Source organism: Haemorhous mexicanus, chromosome 2 (genome assembly GCF_027477595.1).
Source record: "Haemorhous mexicanus isolate bHaeMex1 chromosome 2, bHaeMex1.pri, whole genome shotgun sequence".
Lineage (NCBI taxonomy): Eukaryota > Metazoa > Chordata > Aves > Passeriformes > Fringillidae > Haemorhous > Haemorhous mexicanus.
The window spans coordinates 50,038,514-50,066,317 of NC_082342.1; the positions used below are offsets into that span (position 1 = coordinate 50,038,514).

The window sequence follows — 27,804 nt, forward strand, 5'->3', positions numbered from 1 at the left end:
TGACTTTCTCCTTAAAATACTAGAAGAAATTATGACAGTTGATACATTTTTGCATCACAAATGAAATTTCGTAGACAATTAAAAAAAAGCACAACAACTTTAAAACTGCACATAAAGTTTTATAAGACACAGATGAGGAACTTCAGCTTTGTATATTATTTAATTCAACCATGTACAATAAAAGAAAAATAATAGGAATGTAAGTTCGTACTTATTTCCAGAAAATAGATTCATTTGACAAACAACATTCAAAGAGTAAATAAACCTTGCAATGCAGTTAATCCAGAAGAAATGCACATCAAGCTACTGCTGTCCTATACATTGTACTTCAGCTGTCAACAGCCAATTCCTCTGCTCTGCAGCCAGGACACTTCATTTACAACATGTGTAACAGCACACACACAGCGTGAGATGCACAAAGCAATGTATGGTAGGTATGTTACAAAACACCAAAATAGATGCAAGTTGTCCCTATTATTTACAACAAAGAGTTTTAAATTAGAGATCATTTAGAAGGCATCTGCTACATACAAATGCCACGCATGTAGAAAAAAAAGCAGAAAGGCAGTCAGAGAAAGGTACTGTGTTAGTTATGGCTAAAGACCTTTGGCTCCAAAATTGTTATATAATTATTTCCAAAAGACAACTAAAATGTGGAACATTTGAGAAGTCTGTCTTTGAACTCAGTTCTTACACTGACCACAAAAATTCAATGTGAAATTTAGCATGGCAAGAGCCACTTGTAAAACAATCTTATTATTTTATACATCAAATGTTCTGAGTTGGATGCAATTATGGTTTGGCATTTCCTAACTCAGTGGGAACACATTTAAGGACAATTATATTTTACTGCATCTCATGCAAAAAGTCTGAGGTTATCTGCTCAGCAGGCCATCAGGAAAGCTCCGGCTGGGCTTTATCAAAATGAGGCACAAATGTTCTTAGTTGTTGCCCTAGATTTTTTAATAGTAACTTAAAGCATGCAAGTGGAAAAGAACAGATGTTGCCATCACAGCTTCCTGATGATCTATATATAAGTTTTGTCACCAGAAGGAGAATCAGGGCAAGAGTTGCTACAATTCAAACTTCTCCATTTTAGTTGCAACTCCTTCCCACAGACTCTGAAGTGATGCTAGCTCCCAAGTAAATATTTGTCTTAATTGTTGAATAATATGTGTTTTCATTTCACTATAATTTGTTTAAAAGACTATGGCATAGTATAAATTTGGCCTGTCTTACTATACTTGATCTTAAATCTGTTGCAAGGTCATATTGCAAAGAAAGACAGAGAGAGCATTAAAAAACAACCATGTCTGCATGAAGGGTACCATATGTAAAACTGTCCTGAGTAATCTGCACCATGAAATATTTTCTTTTTATCTCTTTGAAATTCATTTCTTGAGAAAAAACCTACTGCATCCAAAACCATATGCAAACATTTCTGTTCATTTTTAGGGCTAAGGCACCAGCACTAATACATGGGAAGAACCTTCATGGGCACTGACATGTCAGAAGAAAGATCCCCAAACCTTTTTTTACCAGCACCTCACAGAACCGAGCGCTGGAAGGAAGCAGGTTTCAGCAAAGACACATATGTAAGTGTGGATCTCATAATGTCTTCAGGTCCAGCTAGCAAAGTTTCTGGGTGAGCACTGCAATCCAACTTCAGCCTTTTTTTTGCACTTAGAATCAACTCTTTCAGAATGTGATTATGAAAAACATCATCTTCACTCACACCATACGTGCATCTCATTGGTTTACAGGCCTGAACGTGGCATGTACCCACAAAAATGGGTATGTAAGAAATGCAAAAGGCTTACTCATTTGAGGGGAAGGGTGTGCATCCATGCCTGCATTTGGAAGTCTGATCCTTGTGTTTAAATCGAGCATTCAGAATGATCTATTTTTTTAAATCTGAGCAGCAATGGCTGGCTTAAACATCAAGAGAAATATACAAGTAGCTTTTTTCATTGACTTCCTGTGCATTTTCTTTCAGCTGGATCACTACAAATGTCAGTGTGCACTTCCAGTTCTTAACTAGTTTACATCATCTCCCATTGCTATGGGAAAGCACAAGCAATGAAATTTACTATGCAGGGTACAATTCGGCTGAGCATACCAGACTTTGCCTTATTGCTGAGCTATATACACAAGGCATTTGAAATGTGCAGTTGTCAAAAAGATGCAATTTAAAATGAAAACCACAAACCTGGGCTTTGCAGAAGTGGCCACAAAGTTAGGAAATCACAAAACCTAGTTAATAGTGGGCTTCACAACACTGATGATAAATAAAAATATGGAGGTAACAATAGTAGTAGGAACAAATACATCTTTAAAATAAGGCTTTTCTACATTGTTGTTAAAATGCCTGGCGTTTAGCCCCTTGTTTGTTTTTCATATATTACAGATCTATGACAAAGCTGATTGTGCCCACTGTCAAATAATACCTTTGGATCTATCCTAATCATCAGGTAATGCCCCTAATCAGCAGCATAGGATAAAGTATTGTAAAGACATTCATAGCAAATCAGTTCTGAATCATATTGAGTCTTTACTTCCTTCCATATTCCCAGCAGTCTTGTCATCCTTGATGAGAGCAAGCAAGCAGAAACTATCAGTGCTACAAATATCAGGATCCTCTTTCTTCCTGGTGGCTTTTTAAAAGTTATTCTCCCAGATCAACTTCACGCCACTGAGGAATTGAAGCAATGCAAATCATGGATTGCATATGCTGGCCAGAACTGACCTTAATCAAGTCAGGTTCTTCCTCTTCCAGTGGGGACTGATGACACCAAGACAAAAATTCATCTCTGGTCCACACGATTTCTCTGTCCCTTCCAGTAAGGATTTCTGTTTCTTTTGAAGAAGTTATTGGTCAAAACCCATTGGTCAAAACCCCTTGTCAATTGAATGTGTACAAGAAGCATGGATCCAGACAGCTTCAATATATTTACATTACAATTTATTCATTTTCTAAGTCCAGCTATATGAATAAAAAGAATGAGATCTATGTAACATAGCCAGCAGTCACTATGTACTATCTCAACTCTGATTTTGTACATTCACATTATCTCTGTGAGAAAATAAAAATGTATTTTTTACACAGAGAAAATAACATATTGGAAATACAAAGAAGAGTCTCCCAGGTGAAGAAATGAGTGAAAAGCTCTACACTGAAGAGCATACATGCATGCATCTGCTCTGACTGAAATGAATCAATCTGAGATGCCCTGGGCTCCTCTTGTTTCCACCTGAGTGCAATAAATGCACATATCTTTACAGTCCATTTCACACTCTGTTCCTGTTTCTATAGGACAGAATAAAATTTCCCTGTTCCAATCTGGAATATGGTAAGGCCTTGCGGGATGTTCTCCTGCCATTTGGCAATGTAATAAAAAAAAGACAGGAAGGATTAGGGTCCACTAAATTCTGCCAACAGCTGGTTAATCACATGGGATATCTCCACCTGATTTTAATGGGTGATCTGTGCTCAGTGCTCCAGAAGGAAGGAGAAAATTCTCCTAAGACTCCTTGCTGATACATCCCTGTAGAAAAATTCCTCCCTATCCAAAATTTGGCCATCAATATAAGGTTAAGAAAAATGAAATGTTACAATGACCTGCACGATTCCATCACTACTTCAACATAACTAAGAAACAGAGATCAAATACTGCTGTTTCTGAGTAACAGCAAGTTGTCTTTGTCAGAAGAGAGACTGCTCTTCATCAGCAATGCTGACACTTGGCAACATGGACTTCAGAGCAGCCCTGACAAACTTCTTTCTTCAAAGGCTGCATTCCTGGCTCAAGGGAACCCAAGGTTCTGCCTCTGAAATGGGAGATTCACTGAGCTCAAGTTAGCTCGACCATGTCTCCCAGGTCCTTCTCTGGAGTGAGTCTCCCTCTGTGCTGATGTCCTTCCAGGTCCTTTGGCCTCTCACTTTTTAAAGGGAGTGAGTTTGTTGAAAGTATGCCAGAAGAGGGATGGCTTCCGCTTGGGTTCTGCCAGGGCAAAGACCTGCTGCTGCGGGACGCTGGTAGGCACGGTGATGTGTCGCTGGTGAAGGGGATGAAGGGTTTGGTGTGGAGGAGGCATGGGACACCCATTATAGCTCACACCTACAGAAGAACAGTTGGAGAAAGCACCTGAATCAGCCAGAGAAATTTAAGTACAGAGCCAAGGGACAAGATGAATTTTGCCATGATCTTGAATGGCACAACTAAGGGTCACGTTTTCGGATGTTTGACTTTTTAATTGCTGCATTGATTTGGCTTAAGAAGACAACAGTACCAGTAAAAATAATATAACAGAATGACCAAAAACAAGCAGCAATTTCACACAGCTGGACTATATTGTTTGCACAAATAAATCTTGGTATTTCAAAGGAATGACTTCAAACAGCAGATACTGGTACTTCAGTCCACTCTCAGAGTAAGGCTGGGTAAATTACTGTACCAACAAGAATGTTGTTTCTTCCATTTGAAATATATTCTTCTGGGTTAATGTTCTTAAGACTTTGAGCTTTGTGCATTCTGAACAGAATCTCCTAATAACAAACTTTAGCCACTCCCCTGAAAATCCAGACAGGTTTCAGGGGTATTTATTAATTGAGTAAGAGAAAATGCTTTAAGAGCATTAATCCCAGTGAACAGAAGACAACCTAACATCAACTCCTTCACTCCTAAACTCAGACTTCAATCTTATTCCACTTTTCTCTCAGCACACTAGAGATTTAGCTGAGTTTGACTTTAAGATGGAAAAGGACAAAATTCGTTGTGATTTGTTTCTGATGTGATTATTTTCTGAGAGAGGAAACGAATAAAAAAGCCATTTCCTGACAAACAAGCTTCTGGTCTTATCCTTCCTTCTAGAGGGATGCCAGAAGAAGCCATTTTGACTGTTATTGTAAATAATATAACAATGTGGCTTGCAAGAAGAACTTTAGGACATTTTAAACAAGACACAGAATTGGTAAAGAAGAACAAGCTCTTTGAATAAAAGCAAAGGAAGGAATTGTAGCACTAATTTATAATTTAACCTGTGCATCCAATTCATCACAACCTTAAAAATAAACACCTTGCCTTACCTCTTGAGTTTCTTCTCTAATATACAGAATACTGATTTGTCTGTTTGAAGAAGCTCAGGAAGCTGATTTAGTAGACAGTTTACAGAGATATTGGAATTTAATATTAAAATACAGGTTGATGGCAATTATTTGACTCCATGTAAGCCACAAAAAATGTTTTTAAAAGATTGAAGAACTCAGCCACAGCCAGACCATGCTATTTCCTAACAAAAAGATCAATGGAACACAGTAAGAAGGTAATGCAATTCTCAACACCCACCTTTAATTTTTCCTTGCCTGGACTTACGGGCATTCTGCATGGCTTGTTTCTTCTGGTTTTCTGAGATTTCCATACCTACACATCAAAGTGTAAATTAGGGCACTAGTACATAATTACTGTATCTAATCTAATTTTAATTTAATGCAATCTACTTGATTGCATTAAATTAAAACAAATAAGTAAACTGTATCTTAGGCAATTTTTAGTAAATTAGCAAATTTTAATAAATCATAGTAGCAATACACCTGAAGTTTTTAGAAGTATTGTCATATGAACTTAAAGAGGGTTTTCCACTGGGATAATGACAGACAAGTGCAGATAACAAGAGATTTTAAAAAAAAAAGTTGTAAAATAAAATTATTGAAATCTAGAAGTCACCAAGTCACCCTAACCCTAACCCTAACCCTAACCCTAACCCTAACCCTAACCCTAACCCTAACCCTAACCCTAACCCAACTAACACAAAGGCAGAATCCTTTTGTTTTTCATTCACTCTGAGCTAACCTGGGTAACAGATTGGAGTCACTGCTAGTACAAATTTGGGTATCTTTCCCTTCACTCAGAGGAGAGTATCACAAAATCTGGCAGACACTGAAGCAGGCTGTGATGCGGTTTTGGCTGCATCATTCTGGGGCTGGATCCCTCACTTGTGTTTCTCATATATACTTGTGTAACTTACATGAAGCACATGGGTAACCCTATGCTATTTACTATCATGTGACAGGTGTATGGCTGAGCTGGGGTACAGAGATGACAGACATCTGCTAGAAGGTGGCATCAGAGACTGGTGCTGACTGGAGCCCAGGTAGAGGCACTCCAGTTTCCTCTCCCTGTGCACAACACAGTTGAGATACATGCACAAATGTCACATTTGCACAAGGTGACAACAGGGTGCACATGCTGTTTCATTTCATGCTGTGCATAAGCCTGCACTCATTTCACACATATGCACAGAAAGAGCACAGAAGCTGTGGTTCAAAGCCAGAATGAAGTGTCTGCTTCAGTTCCCTTTTGCATCTTCCCTCACTTCTCTATACTTTCAAAACTCTCTTTTTTATCCTGAACTTATGAAAAAGTTATTACAAATCAGCCTATAAACTTAAAACATCCATAACTTTTGGGCAGCAGTACTTTTTTTATCCTGCAGGGTTTTTTTTTTTCCTTTATAGAAACAAGGAAACAGATTTTTAAAAATGAAAGCAATTTCATCAAGAGAGATCAGACCACTTTCTTAGGGTTACTATTAGTGGTTTGGAGAAGGATTTTCTGGCTGTGGTCTTTTCTCTCATATATTCATAAAAGCTAAGAAAAGCTAGATATGGTTTGGGAGACAATGACTCACACCAAGTGTCTTTGAAAACAGAAGTAAAATGCCATTTGCAGTTCTGAATTGAAAGAGTATTATTTGTTCTCTGAGTGGTCAGATTAGAGGCTTTGCGTTTACTCCAGCGAGATAGCTTACAAAATCAACAAGACAAATTTAAACCTGAGGTTGAGAATAGTGGCATTTTTCCATTGGTTTTGGCTGCAGGAAATGTTTAATTATGCCAAAAAAGAAGACATTTTAAAAAAGAAACAGTCTTCTGGTTAATGGAGAAAACATCCAAGCCACTGTGGCTCACAAGACCAGACGGACATTAGCTATTACAACTCAACCATCTTTCCTCTGGTTCATCATACCTGTCCCAAAACAGGAACATCAGAATAGTGAGTTGCAACACTTGAAAAGCAACTTTACAGAAAGCTGGATGTTACATGGGCAGAGAAGACTGCATGTGCCTATGTGCCATGACCAAACATACAGTTTCTCTTTTAACTGTTTTTTTTCCCCCCACTATATTGCACTGTGCCTGAAGAGCATCAAGCACAATGGACCCTCCTTGTGCAGCTCTCGCACTCAGCAACCATGGAAATTGTGACCCAGCCCCAAAACAAGGGCTAGTGTTTTTATGACAAATCTCACTGCCAGTGCCACCACCACTGTTAGATGGTTACTCTTCTGAATATCATGTTGATTTTCATGAGGTCCCAGCAGAATAAATAGTTTAGGGCTGTAGCTGCTACACCTTTGCAGTTTCCTCATTCTTGGGGATTTCTGCAGCAGTGTCACTTAGGAGGAATGGTTACACCAAGACAGACCTATGGCTGCCCAGGGCAGAACCTCAGGAGATTCCTGACAGAGAGCATCTAACTTGCTCAACATACTCTCCCAGTGCTCCATAAAGTAACCACCCAGGAAGCAGTGCAGAGCTCAAGAATGCTTCTTCTCAGAAAGGATGGAAATGGAAGCATTCACTTGTTGACTTTTTATTTTCTTTACCTCAGTCTGCTTTCTTTGTGTATGTTTTGCCAATGAAATTTTGCTGGAGCTTTTGTCACTGATCTTAGACGATGCATGAAACTATGCAAAACCAAAAAAGTAATCCTAACTATACATTGACACAGAAGACACACTGTCCTTGGAGTGTCCCACAGACTGCAGGTCTAAAACTGGTCCTAGGATTTACTACCTTTTTTCCTGCTCACTCAAGGTTTGGCTTCATTTCTCTGTGCCAGTGCCAGAGAAATGTGCCAGTGCCACTCACTGCCCAGTGGTGCTATTGCTGGGTCTGTAGTTAAAGACACCATACAACTGCATGGGCCTCCTGGACACAGGAGGTGCCTGACACAGACTATATGACACAGACAGCTTGGCTTTGTAAAAAAGGAGCCTTTATGGACAGATATTTTTGACCAATCATTCATACAAAAGTGCTAGGATTCTAGATGGATTTTTATTATTGATTGGTTTTTGTGACTTGCATCTTGTCATATCTCATCTCTCATTCTGCTCCACCAAGCACCAGAATCATATGGATGACACGATCTGCCCTGAACCTTTGGCCCACAGTGACAGGGCAAATGCCCCTGAATAGGCTTCACTTACACAGCTAAACATCAGGTCAGGTAAGAAACGGACACCAGCTCAAGAAGACAGAGTGCACATCTGCACAAAACAAAGAACTGCAAAAGCAAGTTTGTTTTAACCACTGTTTAGAAATTGTTTCACTCACCCATTTCCTTGTCTTCTCGAACTCTTCTTCTTTCATTTTCACACGCCTCCATCCATCTCTTTTTATCCTCCTGTTTTTTTGCACAGAACAAATGAACTTCTTCTGTTGTTCTGTTTATTATCTTAAAAGCATTCTTGACATTGATGTTAAAATCTTTGTCTCTGCCATCTTCAGTGTCCACAATTTCTGTCTCGTCCATGTCAATACGATCCTTGTAATACAAAATGTCCCTTCTCAGCAAGTCCTTCTTACAGAACACAAGCTGATGGTCAAAAAGGAAGAAAGTCCTCTGCTGGCTTTTGCCTTGTTTTGATATTTTGGTCAGTTCTCCTGAGTGGATCAGTTCTGAGCTTCTGGCTAACACATCTGGTCCCTAGGAAGACAGGTATATAGAGATATAGAGATATGTAGTAAGTAAATAATATTTTGAGATCTCAGTGTGTGTCTAACCAGTCTCACTATATAATCAAGTCTTAAGTTCACTCACTTTTCTTGTATTTTTATCATTAGATTTGAAAATGTCACACAATGTAAATAATATCACAGAGGTAAATTCAATCAATGTGGTTCTGCATAAACAGAGAGAAACATTTAAGTCAGTGAAACAGGTTCCCATTCTGACAGAACTACCAAACTTCCAGATGAGATTCAACATTTTTAAAAGCTCCATTTTGTCACCTCATCTCAAAGGCAAGTGTCCATGTTACATACTGCTCTTCCTGAACTATAAACAAGGTTAATCAGTAACAGAAACACTGTAAATGAAGCAACTGGACTTTTAACGGAGCAATGACCACTTGAAAAGTAGACACCATAAACAAGCACCTACGCAGAAAGACTCCTGCAGGGGACATCAAGTATTGTACACAGTACCTTTGCCCAGGAAAGGCACAGGCTGACACTCACCTCCCAGTCCACGATAGAGACTTGCCAACGGGCAATCTTGTCTATGCTTTCTAGTCTCCGTTTTCGCTCGTTGATCAGGCATGCCACGTTCTTCATGGCCTCATATGCAGCTTTTATGTTGCTATAATCACTGGGAAATGTAAGCACATTTCAAGGATCACTTATACAATGGACATGATGCAATCACAAACCATGGAAATGATGCAACCACAGTCCCTGCAGTATTAGCCCACATTATCCACTTACCCCTCTACTCAGGTACTTAAAAAAGAGGAACCTGATTCCTGCTATCCCAAACCCCACACAGTAGCTTGTACAATTCAGTGCTGCTGTACTGCTGGGCTTGTCTAGGAGAAAATTACTTAGACCGGTGGAAGGAGGCAGAAGAGATCGATTAATGAACTGCAACACTGTCTCTACTGAAAACAATGGTAGAACTCCCACTGAGCTCAGTGATGGCTGTATTTCACCAACGGACTGTGTTTTTAAGCCAGACTTTAGTAAGTTTTTTTGGGAAGGGCATTCTTTTAATCATGTTTAACAACTGTATTTTTTCCTTGTTCCCAGTGACTGGGTCAGTGAACACAAATGGAGAATGCTAGGTGGACGGGAAAAAAACCCAAAAACAATCCCACACAGGGTGAGAGGAAGCCGAGAACAGGGGAACCAGAGAGAGGAATTAAAGGAGACAATATGAAGAAAGAATCCAGTTTCTACAGGACAAATGTGTCAGAGACATTGATGGTCACCTGCCTCTTCCTGCTTCAGGACTAATGCAATTAACTCACGCCAATCCTCCTGTCCTTCTTGCAATGCTCTGCTCCCTTCCTTTCCTGAGCTCTCAACATGCCTATGAATCTCTCCAAGCTTGCAGGCAGGCTTTTTTTTCTCCACTGAACAGCATCCATCTCTCCTTCACCTTTGTCAAATGGAGTCTCTCAGAAGAGAGAAGGAAAAAGACATATTTCTTGCTTAAGGAATCCCAGCAGAGCAGCTGCTTTTCCTTTTATCAGAATGCCCGTTGCAGAAAAGGGAGCCAGAGGCAGAAAACAGCATGAACCAGAAATAAATCCTGCCAAGGTGTTAGCCTTGCTGTCCTTTTTATCTGCTTCTGTCTCTGTTCCAATTTTCATTGGCTGCTGCTGATGGATGCGCTTCCCTTCTGAATGCGTGCATTCTCTCCTCTCTTTATTTACATCTGTAGGAACTCTATTCTGCCACATTGAATACAGAAAGTGAGATTAACAATAACAGGATCCTACTAATGCCAGGGAGATGTCCCACAGGGTGACCACATGATATCCATACTGCTACACTTGCCCTTCCTTATCTCAGTTCCTTTTTTCTTTGTTGGTATTTATTCCACACTTGCTACACAACTTGTGGCCTTCACAGCAGGCTGTGCATATTGGAACTTCAAATTTTTTATGAAAACAAAATGCTCCCAAAACCCCTAGCTGGTTGGAGCTTTCCCAGGGCTCCGTGTAGGTGAAGATCTGCCTGTTTGTGAGCATCTCTGCACTGTGGGTGCCTCTCTGTGCTTGAAGGCATCTCTGGATGCTGTGCCACACAAAAGGAAAATAGATATTACGGGAGGAAGGTGGTGAGACCTCGCTGTCACTTTATCTGCAGGTTTAATAGCTCACAGAATAACCTTTCTAAAATTAGTAGCAGTGAAAGAGAAATTCTAGTTAGTAATTCTTATTGCAGCACTTCCCAGGTAGGCACAGAACTGAATAGAGGCATTTCACATCTAAATGTCAGTGCTTCACAGACCTCGTATTTTGCCTCTGGCAAAAATCCAGTGGTCTCCAAGGGGAGTTTTCTCAAGGTTAAAGTACTGACTTTGGCCAAGGAAACATTGCCTCAGGCTTCATTTGGACTTTGAGTACAGGGGTCACAATGGAATACTTTCTTGCAACTATACAAGATAAAAAGACACTTATAGATAAAATCTTAATTTAGTCTAAGATTGAATCAGTGCAGGGGCATACTAGAAAGGCTATCTGCAACTTAAATTTTTATTTCTGCCAGCTGAAAATCTAGTATCTGGATTTTACTGCAAACTAAGGTAATGCTTATTACTACTAAGTTTCTAAAACAAATTACCTCCAAACTTTACTCTTCACTTTTTCTTACATCCACAACTTTTATGAGTCTTCCCCTCTTCCTCTTTGGATTTCTTTCTCCTAGATTCTTTTAACACACTGGCCTTTTATTTCACTCTGAATTACACATCCCTCCCTGCATCCTGTTTACACACCATTTTCTTCTCCTTCTCCCTCTTTGACTTATTCCTCATTGTGTCATGCATCCTCTCTGTCCCCTGTGCTACTGTTTTGGTGACTGACTGTGATGGTTCCAAGAAGCCCTGTTTAGCATGGTCCATGGCAGTTTTGTTCCTGATCTCAAACCCTTCAGTGTTGTGTCACCCAGAAAACTTGAGTAATGAGGTATTACTACTATTACAGAATTTGTTATATTTATTCTCTCACCTGTGCTCCTGAGTGGTGTATTTGAGCAATTCTGCAAGCTGCAGAGGGTATTTGCAGATTTTCTGAACAGGCGTGAGAAGAAAACCATCAATGGCAATGTCAATCATCTGCTGCAGCAAGCGACAGGCCTCAAAGAAGTGGCGGTATTTGCCCTGCTTCATCAGTCTGGAGAGTTCAATGCAGGCACTGGGATGGTTGTTACAATACTCTGAATAAATAGCAAAGCCTTCTTGCTATTAAAAAAAAAAAAAGGTCCAACTTTACTAAAGTATTTGTCTATAAAGGAGAAAAGCAATTTTTGTAATATCTGTTATATATAATTAGATTAGGTAGTCCATTTTCTTTATTGCTTCCAGGCTGATCAGCCTTGAAAGTACGCAGAAATCTACTTTGTAGCTGTCAAAACCATGTATCCTTCTTTGTCAGAACACAGAAATAAAGGTCTCTTCTTGAGTCAGGATAATTAAACTCACTTTAAGAAATATTTTTCTTTGGGGAAGACAGCTATAGGCTTAGCAAGTCTCTATCAAGAACTCACAGCCTATCTCCCCACTACCTACCTTCCTTAATGTCTGTATGAAGTTTCTGCTCGCTGAATATGAGATCACTGCAAATAATCCAGCTCATCTGTGATCATTAGAGTTTCAACAAACTTAAAACTGTTTATAAAATTACATGATTGCTAAAGATGAGGAGAAATCTAAAACAAATATTTAATTAATTGCAAGTTACTTTACATTCTAAAATGCTGCCAGTTTATTATTTAAGGAGCACTTGTTAGTAAAATCCTCTCCTAATAGGGTAACTTGGCTTTTTATTATCATATTTTGGTAATTTCATAAATAAAATCAACTTTTTCAACCTACATGTTGAAGAAAACATGACCCTATTTCACTTAGGTGAGGTTCCTCTTTGTTGTACTGTTTCTCAAGATCCTTCAGAAACTTCCTTTGGAACTTGTAAATATCTTCAATATTTCCAAAAATGGTGCTTAGCTGAGCTGTGGTGAACATTCCTGTATGTTTGCGACACTGCCGAATGTAACCCTGAAATGAAATAAAAAACACTCCTTAGTCTGAGGATGTGAGACACGTCCTACCTTGAACAAAATCATTTGAGCTGCCAAGACCCCCCGCGGTCTCCAGGCAAGGGAGTGGTTTTCTATACACACACACACAGAAGCAGAAGTTCACATGTGGATTCCTGGTGTCCAGCCCCCGTCTCAGGGTACCCCAACTGAACCAGGGAATGCCCCGAGCGAAAAGCCCACTCACATCTCCCTGTTGCGAATGCACTGCAGGGACTGAACCTCCAGGAGCAGCTGCTGTGCTCACAGTCTCGCAGCAGTTACAGCACCAGGGCTCAGGGAGTGCAGAGGTTAACTGATGTGATAGGGGCTATCTGCCAGGCTCCTCCATTTGGCTGCTGGCAGGGAGGCCTCCTGCAAACATCTTTGGGAGCAGACAGCTGAAATAGCCTTGCAGTTGCTCTGGTGAGGTTTACCAGGAAGTAACACTGACTGTTGCTGGCACTGTTAGGAATATTCCTGTCTCCTCCACAGCCATCTGCTCTGAGAGCTGTGCAGTGGCTACACTGCAAGCCAGCTACCGCATTTCCTACTGCACCGACAGGGAAAGCCAATTCCAGTGCGGCTCCTGTAAGGTGGACTGCAGACACTTCTTGAATGTAAAACATGTTTCATGGGTACACTTTAGCTTCATGATCCTGGCTACAACCCTGAGTGATTCATTCAAGGGCTGAGCTTGCAAATTTGGGTTACTATCTGTGTAGCTTTTCTGGCTTAGTCTTACTTGAGTGTATTTTCAGCCTTATGTCCTACTTGCACCACCCTACAGATTCACTCTAAGGACAGCAGACTATCTCTACCCCACATGTTCAGCATGGCCCATTGCTTCTCTTCTTGGAAAATGTGTGCTTGCTCTCTTGTACTAAACTCAGAGGATATACATATTAGAAAAAATTAATTAAATAATATGTGCCTAAGTCTTAACAGGTCAGTAAAATATGAGAGTCACGTCCTAGAACTCAGCTAGCCATGGCAGCAGCATAGCAGAGCGTACAAATTCTTCTCTGGTCTTTCATGCACACAGTCAATCTTACTAGCTTAAGTAAATAATGAATATAAATGACAAAATTTACATTTAATGTTTTAAAATTAGCCAGCTGGTAATCAATTTTTGTCCCTTCTCTCCCTTCTCTCTTCAAGAAAAAGGCCTGATCTAAAAATGGAAAAAAAAAAAGAAAAAAAAAAAAACAAATAAAAACCTACTGCTGCCTTGTCTACTTTGCTGTGAATTAAATAATCTAATGGTAAGTGGTGGACTAAAGGATGACAGCATGACAAATACAAGGACAGACCTAGCAAACTAAGGCTACAAAGAATATTTTTGTAGGTTGCTTAGCACCATTCCAGATGCAAACCACAAAGACAAGTCAAATACAGGTCAAATGCATCATAACTCATGTCAGAAGGGGCAAACTTCAGTGAAAAGTATTAAGAAGCTTCTTGCCCAAGTGTGAGCCTCCAACAAATATTGAGAAAAAAAGCAGAGAACCACCCCCATTTTATGGCTCATACAAGCAAGGCACACGCTTAGATTTCTTCATAACTTCTAAGAATCCAGTAAAAATCTCCTCACTTGAGGAAACAGGGAGAAAAACCATTCAGCAAATACTCTTTCCAAGTTACTTCCAAGAAGTTTTGTCACTGAACTGCAAATTATTTTACTACAGTTACCCAAAGTTCTCTATACAGTGGCAAAAAGCTCTAAATAAACAGGACTTCCTTCTCTCATTTATTATGGAAATAGCAGTCAGAGAGGCACTTTTTCGCTGTCAAAAATGGAAGTTTTTTTAAAAGAAAGGAAGCAATGGCTCATGGCAGTCATCAGAGAGGAAAGCCGTAAGAGGAAACGAAGAATCTGACTGACAGCATCAGAGCGCAATTGGGAATATTTTGAAATAAGAAACCACTGTGGTTCTCAACTGATATGGAATGATTTGTTCTCATTAGGTCAGCAGAACGTCCTCAGGTTAAAGCATGTACCTCACAGATGTCCTTGAGATGCTTGATATAGACTCGTTCTGTTTTCATAATTTCCTGTATAACGTTGGTTCTCATCTGATCCCTGTTTTCAGCTATTTTCTGGCGATGCTTGCTAATATCTGAATCTTGTTCTTCGTCCTGGATATTACTACAATTTTCTGGCACTTCTTCCTGATTAACTCGCAGCTGCAGCCAGAACAAACAAAGCAATTAGAGGGAAGCAGAAAGTTTTACAACGTGTGGTAAAACTGTTATAAACTTCTTATACCTAAGAGAAGAGTGGATACAGACATGTTCTCATCCTTATCTTACAGAGGGGGCTTCACGATAGGATTTATCTCCTTGTACTCACTGCATATTCAAATAAAGTGTTGAGATTTCTGTCTGGTTAAATACATGACTTCTACTCACAGTATTTGAGAGAGACCATGTTGGGCTGTCCATGTTGTTTTCAGAGTTAAGCTTATTTCTGACCCTTACTAACAGTTAATGTGTTTCGCCAAGTTAGCATAGGGGTAAAAATTACAAAAGCAAACACTCAACCACTTTTAAATAGTTTCCCTGTGCCCCAACTGTATGATGTAGACAGCAGCACCTCCTTTTCTGACTTCTGTCTGATTGTTCAGGTTGCCTAGAGATCTAGGAAAGGGAAAGCGAGGAACCACCTGCTGCACTTTGTGTATGTAGTACTCCATGCAGTGAGGTCCAAGTTTCACTAGAGGTTCTCAAAAGGCAGTTCAAATTTTTTTCTAAAATATAATTCAATTTTTTACCATCTGAGAGTTACACTGTCATCAATCTGGGTGACTTCTGACTGCAGAGTTCAGACTGTGAACGAGATTTCTACACAATGTCCTTGATAATAAATTAAGCCCTATTTTACCAAGAAATCCCTCCAGCATAGCTGTCCCCTGCCTTTCCGAGAACTGTTGTGTCCTCTCTGTACACACTGATGACTTTCTGGTTGAGCTTCCTGCTCTTGTAATCTCTGTTTATGAAACTCCTTTGGTTACAAAGGGACCAAATGAAGAAGACAGAGTAAAAGTTGTCAGAGGAGCTAAGGGATCTTAGGGTGTGATTCTCTACTGCTTTTTTCCTTGTGAACTCGTTAGGGGTTACACCACTGAGGTTCAGCTATAAACATGCTGAGGATCAGGTATGAAATGTAATGCCATGACAACTGTTGCACTCTGCTAGAAATCTTACAATGGTGGAAAAGCAAGAAGCAAGAGAGTTACTCACCCTGACAAAGCTAGCTGGAAACCAGGCCTCCTTGTCCTCATTTCTTCCCCACCACCAGTCTTTGTTGGAAGCTTCTAGAACTCTAATGACATCTCCAGCTTTGAAGCCCAGCTCTTGATCATCCATAGTGACATGGTCCCAGAGAGCTTCTGCATAGACGACGGTGCCATCGCTTATCAGCTAAGATAGGAAGCAAATGAGATTGCAAAGGACGGAAGATAAACTATGAAGTGTTTATAAACTACAAAGATATCGATGTAGGTCACTAGATTGCCTACTATTACTGCTGTTACAGGATAAAACTAAAATTTCAGATTTTCAGAAATCTGTGCATTTTCTCATTAGTGAAAACAATTAGATTCCTGCTCCAGAGCAGTTACATAGGGTAACAGTTACAATCTGTGATGGTTTAAAACCCAGAGAGAAAATTAAACCCAAACTGTCCCCTTTCCCCCACTCCCTTCCTATAGTAGAGGAAACACTAGGAGAGATTATAGAAGGGATCACAATTTACTGAAAAACTGCAATAATCACAATAATGCTACTAAAAGAGTGTACAAAACAAGTTTTACTCACAAAAAGGTAAAAAAAGTGGTGAATATCACTGAGCAAAGAAAAGTCCCTCCCCAAAGAAACTAGCTACTGCCATTGAATTTTTTATGACTATGAAATCTCAGGCTATAGAAAACATCCCTCCACATCCCCCACCCCTGTCCCTGCCCTCCCTGTGTCATCATTCCAGCAATGCAAAGCCCCGGACATTACCTCATTAATTGCTAGCTGCTCCCCTCCGGGCTGCAGGTACCTGGGAGCAGCTTGGCAGAGCTCCTCGTAGCTGTAATCTTCCTCACTGCCATTGTCATCCACTAAGGCTGAAGATTCAGTCCCACCATCTGCAGCAACTAAAACAAAAGTGCAACAGCTGTTTGCTTCATCATTTTTATGATTCAAAGAAAGACAACAATGCAAGAGGAATTGCTGAGAAATTGCCTTTGTTGTCATGAATAAAACAGTAGCAGCAGGAGTGGAGGGTAGCAGAGCTCTCAGGAAAACCACCTTTCCGTCATTAAATACGATTTACTCATTTTTAGAATTTCTTATTTAGCAGCTGATAAAGCTTTCGTACACAAAAACCCCAGAACTACAAAGATTCCTTACTTATTTTTTATCAGATGAAACCTTAAATGGCCAGTATCAGAAGGAAAGCCCCGATGCCATTTCCCACACAGCAGATGTGAGAGCCCCAGCAGTCCCCAGTAGTCAGTGGGGACACTGTCACCCCCAGGCTGGGTGCCCTCACACTGTCACATCCCCTGCAGGGACATAAGGACCCAATGGTTCCATGCCCACCCACTCATGAGAGGGGTGGGCAGCCCGCGTGCAGCCCCAGCTCTGTGCTGGCTGCTGCCACCTCTCCCATGCACTGGGGAGGCTCTGCCAGCAGCAAGGCTCAAGGGGACATGGAGCCCAGACTGGGCATGGTGGAATGGCCCTACAAAAACCTGTTCCAATTTTCCCAAATCACAACAGTTTCTTGGTTTGACAATTGTACATTTTCTGACCAAGGAGGCAGCTTTGTATAGAAAGAGAGGTCAGGACTAAAATGGGTTTCATCTTATTACACAGCCACATAAGAAACACTGCAACTGTATAAAACTATAAAACCCCTTTGGGGTACACCACTGGGTGACAGATTCTCTCGGTGATCACTACTGGCAGAGGAAGAGAACAGGGGGCTGACCTCAGGAACAAGTCTGACTGACTGACTGACTGACACCCACACTGCTCAGTGCTGGACCCTGTCCAAGTGGGATTGCCTCTGAAAGCTGTTATGTTGAAAGCACCTGGGATCAAGAAGCATTCATGACCAGTGGCCCTGTGCTTGAGTGCACTCTCTGGTCCTTGTTCATTTATTCCTAAAGATTTATTCTTATAGCAAGCCCAAGCTGTGAACTAGTCTGAAGATCATACAATGTTCAAAAACGCATTAAAAAGTAAAAAGTCAAATTCAGAAGAGATTGCTAGCCCTGAACTTCTTTGCTAAAGGCTAGTGCGCCCCAGGTAAGTTGCCATACAGTCAACACAGCAACTCTTACTCCTGAGTGCCTGGGAAGGGACATTTAAGCAGAATTATTGAACCTGCCAATTCCAACAAGCAGCAAGGCTGAGCAGCAGGATCCTGACACTGACTCTTCTCTACTCTGCTTCACACCTGAACACTGCCTGTCTGCTGAGCTCTGGGCTCCGGATGGGTAAGAGTTGCAAGGAGACAACTCCTGGCTTTACTCCATGCACCCACTACCACCAGGCACTCTGCTGCCATCTGCATTTACCTTATAGGGAGAAATACTGAAACCCCCTCCTCAGGGCACACATACCATCACCAGCATCTTCGCTCATCTGAGCATTCATTTGCCAGAGAGATCAAAGCAGATCACCACACAGATTCAATAAAAAACTTGCAAAATTTTTCTTTCCATTAAAAATGTAAAAATATGGCATAGTCTTGATACAACAAAACATGGCTATTCTGTTCTACTCCGTAGCATTATAAATAGACATTCACATTAACAGTATCATCTGCTTAAGCAAGAAGGATGCAGAACCCCTATTTAAAAAATCAAGACTTTTTTTCCCAACAAACTCATTAATCTGAGCACTGATGAACTTTTAAAACACATCTTGCAAAACTTACTGAAAATGCTTTATTAAAAAAAACTGCAAATAAATATTTCATTAAATCAATTTTTATCTTATAAAGCAACATCCAAAAAATTAATCCCAGTGATCCTTTATACATTTCCACTGCACTATCTGTACTGCCTGTGGGGCTGTTCCAGTAATAATGGCACATCAAAATAACCTAATTCATTTGACTCTAGACAAAAAAGAACTACAATTTTGGGACAGAAAGCTGTTTGTTACTCTGTACCAAATCAACAAGCTTACATTGACTTTGTTGGGTAGAATCAAGTGAAATCTTGAATTCTGCATCTTTTTCTCTACTGTATACAGACAGAAATACAGAGGGAGGGGTGTGCTTTCCCAGTTGCAACAATGGGATGCAAAAAACTTAAGACAGCCTGGAATTCATGCCGACCCTCTAGCAGCTTTTCACCAGTACTGCAGGTTCCCACAGATGACACAGAATAAGTGTCATCAGAATCAGGCCCCCTGACTGCCACTGTTTACCAGTTCAATCAAAAAACATTATGAAAAAAGCAAGAGCGAGCATGTTCTACTCACACGTACCCATCTGAAGGCTCTCCAGACTCCAAAAACGTGCCATTGCCCCCCTGGCTACCATGCTGCCGTCAGCCCTCTAACAGGTGATGACGCTCAGTCCTGCAGGGCTGGTGGAGGATCACAAGAGGCTCTGAACTGTGCACAGCTCAGAGGAACAGGCTGTCAGCTGCCTTCAGCTCCTGGCGGTGCCTCCGAGGCCGAGCCCGGCTGGGAACTGCCAGCGGTGCACTCAGCCGCTCAGCCTGGCTGCCGCGAGCTCCCGGCTCTCTGACATCATGGGGTGCCCTTAGGGAGGAAGTTCCAGAAAAGAAACAAAACCCCGGCTGCCTGGCCCTGGCTGCGCTGCGCCTGCAGCCGCCCAGACCGCTCCCACAGAGCCTGAACATCGCGAACACAGCAAGCCAGGGAGTGCATTTGTTTTTCATTAAAGCAGCTAAACGCGATTTCAATCTATATTCAAATGACTGCAATCCAGAGGGAGAGACTATTTGGATGGGAATTGGGAGTTCCTTGTATTACAACACTGTTCAGAGTATCGGTCTATCTTTGTCATACTATACCAGTTAAAATTCCAGAAGAAGTAAACAGTTAAGGTATTTTTTGCACAATTTCTCTTGCTTCACAGGCAAATGCTGTATCATTTTTTAGGGCACAAGCAGCACAAGTGTTAAGGCTGCACCAGACTGCTCCCAGGAAAACAGAGAGGCGGGAGACATTTTCTCACTGAAACTACAAACTTAATTCAGCTGCTCTATGAAATAGGGAATGAAGCAGGAAAGAACTCAAACCATCCATCTTTCTCTGGGTCTGACCCAGCCAGAGCACAACCTCATTCATTCACCGTGGGCTGGTATTCACCCTTGCATCTGTGTCCTCCCACAGCAAAGCTGGATCAGGCCATGCACTGGAAGCAAAGGCAGGAGCTGCTCCCGTCAGGAGAGTGCAAAGCCTGCTGCAACCTATGTCTGTACACAGTGCTATGCTTACAGTCTGGAAAGCCCCAAAAACTTATTGGCTTCTTCTTTAGCTGAAAACTGTTGCTCAGTTGAGCCTGTCCTGTAACTGGGAACTGCCTCCTCCAGGGATGTGTTCACAAAACCCTGGAGGCATTTCTGCATACAGCAACCTCTCAACACCCACTAAAATCACATGGTTTCCCCCAGCGCTGCCTCAGACATAGAAAGAAAGGCCAAACATCACCCTGAAATATTAATGCTGTCTTTCTGCAAAAATCCTATTTGTACTGCACTCCACAGGAGACTGACAGAAATCATCTTCTGAATCTCTCAAACTTCCCTATTATTTCTTGCTGCAAGGACTCTAGTTGGATAGCACAATAAAAACAAACTACTACATAAGATCTTCACACACAGCATTTTTCTTGGCATAAACCATTAAAAAAAAGCAAGCTGGCAAACAAAAGTGACAGTGGTGACACTGAAGTGCTGATGATCCTGGGACTTGCAAGTGAAAATTTCACACTTTTAATCAGCCAGATCACAAGATCTTTGCCATGTCAAACCCCTGCCCATCGGGGAAAGACAGTTCACCTGCCAAAGGAAAACCAGATCAAACCCCACACGGCTCTTTTACAAGACACCTTAAAAAAAACAACCTCTGAAAAACAACTCGAAACTCTTTTGGTCTGATTTTTGCAGAAAGGAACAGACTGTGTGCTTTTGCCCAATGACTAACCTAATGCCACAGTGGGATGCTGCTCAGATGGAGGGGGGTTTGCCCTCCCTCCTTTGTATGGGCACATCTGGCAAACTGAACCACCACAAAAGTGCTCATTTGGGGTGAGGTGGTGGTGGCTTCATTTCCTTGTAGATCAGCCAGGAACAGGAGGAGGCACAGGCTGTCCTTTGTAGTGGCAGTCCACAGTGACCTTGTCCAAATGCATGCTGAGCTGGCTTAGCCACTGTGCAGAGCACTCTGAAAAGGCTGTGGGTAGCACTTACTAAAATACTAAAAGCTAGTTTATCCACCTCAAGAAAATTCAGTTCTAGAAACACCCTGGTATCATAGAACCCTCCATCCTGAGGCAGACCACAGGTCACCCCCAACCACTTCTCTGACAGCAACCAGGGAGGAACATAAAAACAGATGAGGCATGTGATGGCATTTTTCTGATGTACTTTTCTAAATTCCAGTTATCTTCCAGATCAGTCAGATCCCTCCTGGGGCAGAAATTATAACTTTGTGTTTAATGAACTGGATTTTTCAAACCACTTTCTGATTTTTTTAAACTGCTGGGATGTGAAATACAATGCGTAGCAATTAGTTTTATAGTTTAATTTTACAGTCTGTGAAAACTATCTTTTATTTTGAGCTTGCTCTCTGGTGATTTCATTTGGTGCCCTTTAGTTCTTAAATTATTGGAAACAATAACTATTATCTGTTCATTTTTCTTACGCCAAACAGACTTTTATTCTCCTATTGTCCTTTTTTCCATGTTCCAGAGCCTAAGCCACATTAATCACTCCTCTCAGAGACACACACACTGAGTCAATTTTCTTGTCCTTCTGCTTTTCTCTATATCGTCCCCTGTAAAAAATGCCTTTTGGGATGGAAAGGAACGGGGAGATGGCCCCCACACACACCAGTGGCACAATTGGGCCTTCTGTTTGGTTCTCTATTCATTTCCTACAAACTCCTGCCCTTTTATTTACTGTTTTGACTGTTACTATGCACTACACTGACTCTGTACATGTCTGTTAAGATTGCAAGATCCTTTCCTGAATGGCAATATCCAGCTCAAAGTCCTTCCTTCTGTAAGCACATCAGGCTCTTTTCCTCCTCCACATGCATTACCTTGGCTTTACCAACACCTGAAGCCAGAGCAGCGCCTCATGTCTCACTTTTACTACTGTAAATAATTCAGCACACCCGCAAGAATTACCATTTCGTTGAATACCTCCCTTCCCACATCTTTCATGCAGACACTGAACATCTGATTCCACTCATCAGCTCTCTCTTTAAGAAAACCAACCACTTTCCTGAGTCATTCCCAAGCTGTGCTCCACACAGGCCAAATTCTAGTCCCGCCCAAAAATAAGCAAAAAAAAAGGGGGTTATTTTTTCAGATGCTTATAAAAATTACTCTGTAGTGACAAATAGACAACCTGTTTAAGGTAATTTGAAACTTGTAACCCTTCAAGCACAAACGCAGCAATGTAAGTCTCAAGGGCAGTTTCCTGTGTGTTGTCTGATTCTTACTCTCTTTCCTACAGATGATGATTTACTGTCTTGTAACACCTATTTTTCTAAAATTTTACATCTCTACTTTTATCCGCCATTGCTATAAGAAGAAAGCAAGTAATGTATTAGGCTTTAGCAAGTAACTAAAATAAGATACCACTGGTTTTCAGAGCTCGAGTTTAGAATTACTTTCTATAATAAAGGGCTTTTGTGCTATCAAATTTCACTGTGCATGAGCAAACAAAAAACTCTCACATGTTCAAAGACAAGGAAGTGCCTTGTGATTTAAGAGAAAAAAGAAAAGAGATCAGAATTTGTGACACTAGTCACTTTAGTATTTTCTTCTGGAACTACCAAGCAGATTTTTGCAACTGCTTTCAAACTGTGAAGTCCATGATATTCCACACTTGCCTTCAGAGTTTTGATTTCAGAGACTTTTCCTGCTCCACTTCTATGTTTATTGTAAAGTCTCATGAAAGTCACATTTAACATAATCAAGGTTGCTTTGGCTTCATTGTCCTGAAATCTTGGTTTGTATATCTGTCATCCTGATGCTTAAGTTTTGGAGACCAGTAATTCAAAACCTAAATACCTGGAGAGATATTGCTCTCAGGCAGTTGTCTAGGTAGCTAATACTATTTCATGTGGTTTCCAAACATCAATTAGAAAGGATAACCAAAAATAGAAAAAATAATTCCTGCTCTGTGATAACAAAAGAGCCCCTTTTTTCACAAACTACATTATGGAAGACCTGTTATTCTGTGAGTGGTCCTTCTGGAATCAGGGACTGAGACACCACAGAATCTCAGCAAGAGTCACAGCATTCGATGTCTAATTTACCTCAGTGCCTGATCTGGATCATTAAGTGTACTAAGAAGCATACAGCAGAACACACTCCAGACATAGGTTTTAAATTAGATCCCAATATTTTACTACAATATAAATTCAAGGAAAATACAAATGGAGTATATGTAATTGCCCTGGTTAGAGAGAAGAGGGGGTGGAGCTTTTAGCACTGTTTATTCCATACCACCCACATCATTGCTGGGGGCGTGGTTTTGGCAGAAGCAGCCAGGCACTGGAAACTGAAAAAAAAAAAGTTTGCGTCTTGCTGGATCTCTCCAGGGAGAAGGTATTGGGATCAACCAAGTGGTTCAGCCCCTCTCCTTTCCCATCCCTTCAGGTCACAGCTTTAAGACACAGTGCTGAAGGACAGCAACAATAAGTCTGAGACACCACTCCAAGGGAACAAAAGGCAACAGAGAGAGGCAGCCGGCACAGAGCTGAGCCCAGCTGAGCTACACAGAGCCCAAGCTCCAGAAGAGCCCAACTGGAGCAGCACCGGTGCCGGAGGCAGCCGTGTGGGACTGAGCCAAGCTGGGTGGAGCAGCATCAGTGCCAGAGGCAGCTGTGCAGAATGGAACCAGCAAAGCAGAGTTGTCTGAGGCAGCACTGTGGCACAACACGATGACTATGCTTCCAAGGGGTTTGCTTGCCCTGCTCCTTCGTTGTTTTCCAACAGGGGTGAGGGAGAACGAACATAAAACAGCAGAAGCTCTCCTTGACATATTGCCTTTGTGTCCCAAATACCATGTGGCCCAGATGCAGGAACAGTAATTCTATTGCCTTTGTGTGGAGACCACAGCAGGCACTGTCTTCAGGAAGACCTGGAGTTTTTTTCACAGTGGTAAATGCCATTTTTTGTGCATAGGGCATACTTCTGTTTGCATCCTTTTTGCTATTAATGCTGCTGTTGTCATTGCAATTTTAGTAAATTGTTATCTTGTAATTTCTCCTTATTGTCCCTCCATTACTGAAAGGGGCAGGGGGAAAGGGAGTGGCTTATTTGGAGTTTAGTTCCCTAAACCAGCTGTCTAAACCAGCACAATAAGGTATCTCAGAATCACAGACTATTCTGAGTTGGAAGGGACTCGCTAAGATCATCAAGTCCAACACTGAAGTGAATGGCCCATATGGGGATCAAACCCACAGCCAAGGCATTATCAACACCATGCTCCAACCAATAGAGCTCATCTCAGTGGATAAATCCCTCTTACTGCCATAGTTAGAAATTCTCAAGTCTGCTTCTTGAAGAGCACCTCCTGAAAAAAAATGTCATGTTCTATTTAAAACAGGAGAATTCAGTTTTAACATGTTCTTATGTAAACTAATTTGTAGTTAAAGCATTTTTGGTAGAACTTGGACATCACTGCAGCTAAAACTTAGCTAAGAACCATAGAAGCCAAGTACTGACTTGTAAACATACACATAATTTTAATAAACATTAAAAATGCTATTTGTTAAGCTTCCTACTTCAGTCATGGGAAGCCTTGATCAAGAAGGTTCAGTGAAGGCTCCCAACGGTGTTTTGTTCACTATTAACAGTAAAAGATATAAAATGAGAATTTTGCTTTTATTTACAAGTCTTGCCAGTGTCTGAGTGTGTTAACCCAGGTTCTTCTGGACCCACCTGTGAAGAAATGTTCCACTACATCTAGACTAGTTAATAGACCACTTCTATTAACTCCAGATAGCATTGCATGCTAAGAGTAAACAATTACAGCAAAATTACACAGGACACATCAGCGAGCCTTGTTAAAATGCAGTGCTTCCAAAAAAGGCAATTTTTACCAAGAACCTGTGCCTCATGTACCAGAGTTCTGGTTGGACTACACTCACCAGCAAGCCACTCACTTATTTAAGGCTTGCCTATCTAAGTAAGGCTGAATGCATGGCAAACAAAAAATTAAAAATACACGTGTGGTGTGGCTAGGGTTCAGGTATGAAATCAAGCATATTAGAACTTACTTCCTTCATAATCTATTGACTTTAGGCAAGTATATGACTAAGAGAGTGGAGAATACAGGCATGTAAGTGGTACAGAACAATAAACCATAGTAATGTCAAAGAGTAGACGGGAAAAAGAAGTTTTACATGAGAACAGCAGCTACTAGTAAGAAACTCACAAAACAAAGCAACTTAGCTGGGCATTACTTTGTCACTGAGTTGGTTTGCACTCTTTTGTCCTCCACACTACATTCTAATTCTTGCTTAGCCTGGAGCATGGCTTTCTGATCTACAAAGTTAAAAATACTCATCTTACCATTAGATGTTCTCATCTGCCGCCTCCGTCCCACACGGTCCAGACCGATGGGGGTACTTTGTGAGAAGGTGAGGGGCCGGAACCTGGCAGAAACAGCCTTATACGGGGGCACCTTGTGTGCTGGAACAGGTGGCCGTGCCACAGGCTACCGAGGAAACAGGAAAATCCAGTATTAGTAAAGCCACAGGCAAGTCCAACTGAGCAAAGCTCTGGTATGAAGTAAGGTTTCTCCAGATAGTCCAGGTAATTACACGGGCAGTAAAATCTCCTATGTTGAAGTGACATTGCTTAAACACTGCATACCATGTCCACCAGCATCACAGAACAAGTTTTATTACATTACAGTTCTTTGTTACATTGAAAACTCCTTAGCCTTCTGTTGTGGTCAGACACGCTCTGTAATTTTCATCTTGTAATATGCTTTTTTTGAAGACAATTGGAAGGTGGGAGCACCTCTCCTATGAAGACTGGGCTGAGAGAGCTGGGGTTGTTCAGCCTAGAGAAGACAAGGCTCCAGGGAGACCTCACTATGGCCTTTCAGTACCCAAGGAGGTCTACAAGAAAGCTGGAGGGCGACTCTTTACAATGGCATGTAGTGATAGGACAAGGGGGAATAGCTTTCAGCTGAAGGAAGGCCAATTTAGATTAATGAAAAAGTTTTCCAGGATGAGGATGGTAAAAATGGTAAACCATGAGAACAGGTTTTCTGCAGAGGTGGTGGATTTCTGCTTTCATCAGTAAAATGTATTGCTTGTTAGTAAAATAAACAAGACAAAAATAATTGTCTAAATGATGCTCTGCTCTGAGTTCCCAGGAGTCCCGTAAGAAAGAGGTAGTACAAAGCTTATTATTAACGTTATCTCAAAGCCATTTTCTTTGGATAAATCATTCATTTCTTAAATTATGACTGAAAAACCTACCCGTTTTATTTGCAAACAGAGTCTGATTTTACGTAGTCCCTAACAATGCCACATTAGCCAAGCTGAATGATCTTGCATAAGCATTCAATATTAAAGAGCCAGGCTTCAGAACATGAACTTCAGAGAAACTCATCTTTAGATCTTCTCTTATTGTTCAGTTCTTACTGTTCTTCTATCAGGCAATCTGAAACATCTGGGGTGGTTTTTAATGAACTATCTCTTGACACTCTGTTACGAAACCCATGACAGTATTGTTTGAAAATGTTTTCTCACACCTAAGCTGTCAGACCAAAACAAAATACAGTGAAGAGGAATGAGCTCTGTACTTTTCAAATATTCCCAAGGGTTTTCAAAGCTTTAAAAAAAAAAAATCACCAGTGTGAAGAGCAGTCTTTGACAGCCCCACATAAAATACTTCTGGAGCATATATGCCTGCTTGATGAGTCCTTTTTCACATTCCAGCTAAGAGTTTACTTTTTATTATGACTGCCAAAAACCTCAATGTGTATGGAATATGATTCATATACAACCTCATCTTTAAAGCTCATTTCCTAAGTGCCTTATCAGTATACCAGGACCTTTCACCACAAAAAGTCTGATTTGTTGTATCAAACAGCTAATAAAAGTGATGGCAATTATTGTATGCAAATAACTGTCTGAGTTAGCAAAAAAAGCTATATATTTCTGCCCAACTAAAATTTTCTTATAAGGCTTCAGTCCAAATCCTTTCCACAGACAGACATGGATGTGTGGCAGTCCTGGGAAATTGGCCTGGGAAGGCCATAATTTGGTTTAATAATGTTAGGAATGCTTCACCGTTTTGGTCTTGACCACAGTGATCCAGCAATGTGCTAATTTAACCCCAACCAAGCTCTTATGGCAGCACTGGAGCATGGAAAGTGTCAACTCAAACAGCTGCCTTGATGCATGTTCCTTCACTATTAAACTGATGTGAACAAGGTTTGAAAAGAGATCAATCTGGTCTCAGCACTAAATGAAGGGCCTGGAGAGTGTTTAATCCCTTACACAGTACAGCAAGTTGCCCATACTTACTATCTCTTGAAATCCATCTATTATTCTTGAGTAAGATGGCCTAGAATTTACAACAATAATTTTCCTCTTTTTTTTAACCTTTCAAATTAAGAAATAGAATTAATTTAAAATACCTTAATTACATATGATTTGAAACACAGGCCTTTGCCTGGGTAAAAGGTTCATTGGCTTCA

General features: G+C 40.9%; 1 protein-coding gene across 4 annotated transcripts in view; it reads right to left on the reverse strand.

Moving 5' to 3' along the window:
• Nucleotides 1-98: 98 nt before the first annotated feature.
• The window catches only part of SPATA13 (spermatogenesis associated 13), a 45,735-nt gene continuing 18,029 nt past the window's right edge, over nucleotides 99-27,804 (reverse strand). For 2 of the 4 annotated variants that reach the window (XM_059838755.1, XM_059838756.1), the window contains 10 exons: nucleotides 25,659-25,803; nucleotides 16,874-17,010; nucleotides 16,109-16,288; nucleotides 14,867-15,052; nucleotides 12,666-12,845; nucleotides 11,800-12,032; nucleotides 9,305-9,434; nucleotides 8,399-8,771; nucleotides 5,346-5,420; nucleotides 99-4,118 (listed from right to left, as the gene is read on the reverse strand). In XM_059838755.1, the coding sequence (XP_059694738.1) occupies nucleotides 3,937-4,118; nucleotides 5,346-5,420; nucleotides 8,399-8,771; nucleotides 9,305-9,434; nucleotides 11,800-12,032; nucleotides 12,666-12,845; nucleotides 14,867-15,052; nucleotides 16,109-16,288; nucleotides 16,874-17,010; nucleotides 25,659-25,803 (1,821 nt within the window). In that variant the 3' untranslated portion in view covers nucleotides 99-3,936. Of the gene's footprint in view, nucleotides 4,119-5,345; nucleotides 5,421-8,398; nucleotides 8,772-9,304; nucleotides 9,435-11,799; nucleotides 12,033-12,665; nucleotides 12,846-14,866; nucleotides 15,053-16,108; nucleotides 16,289-16,873; nucleotides 17,011-19,354; nucleotides 19,578-25,658; nucleotides 25,804-27,804 lie in introns of those variants that run through there. The other 2 variants (XM_059838758.1, XM_059838757.1) reach the window with 2 other exon arrangements.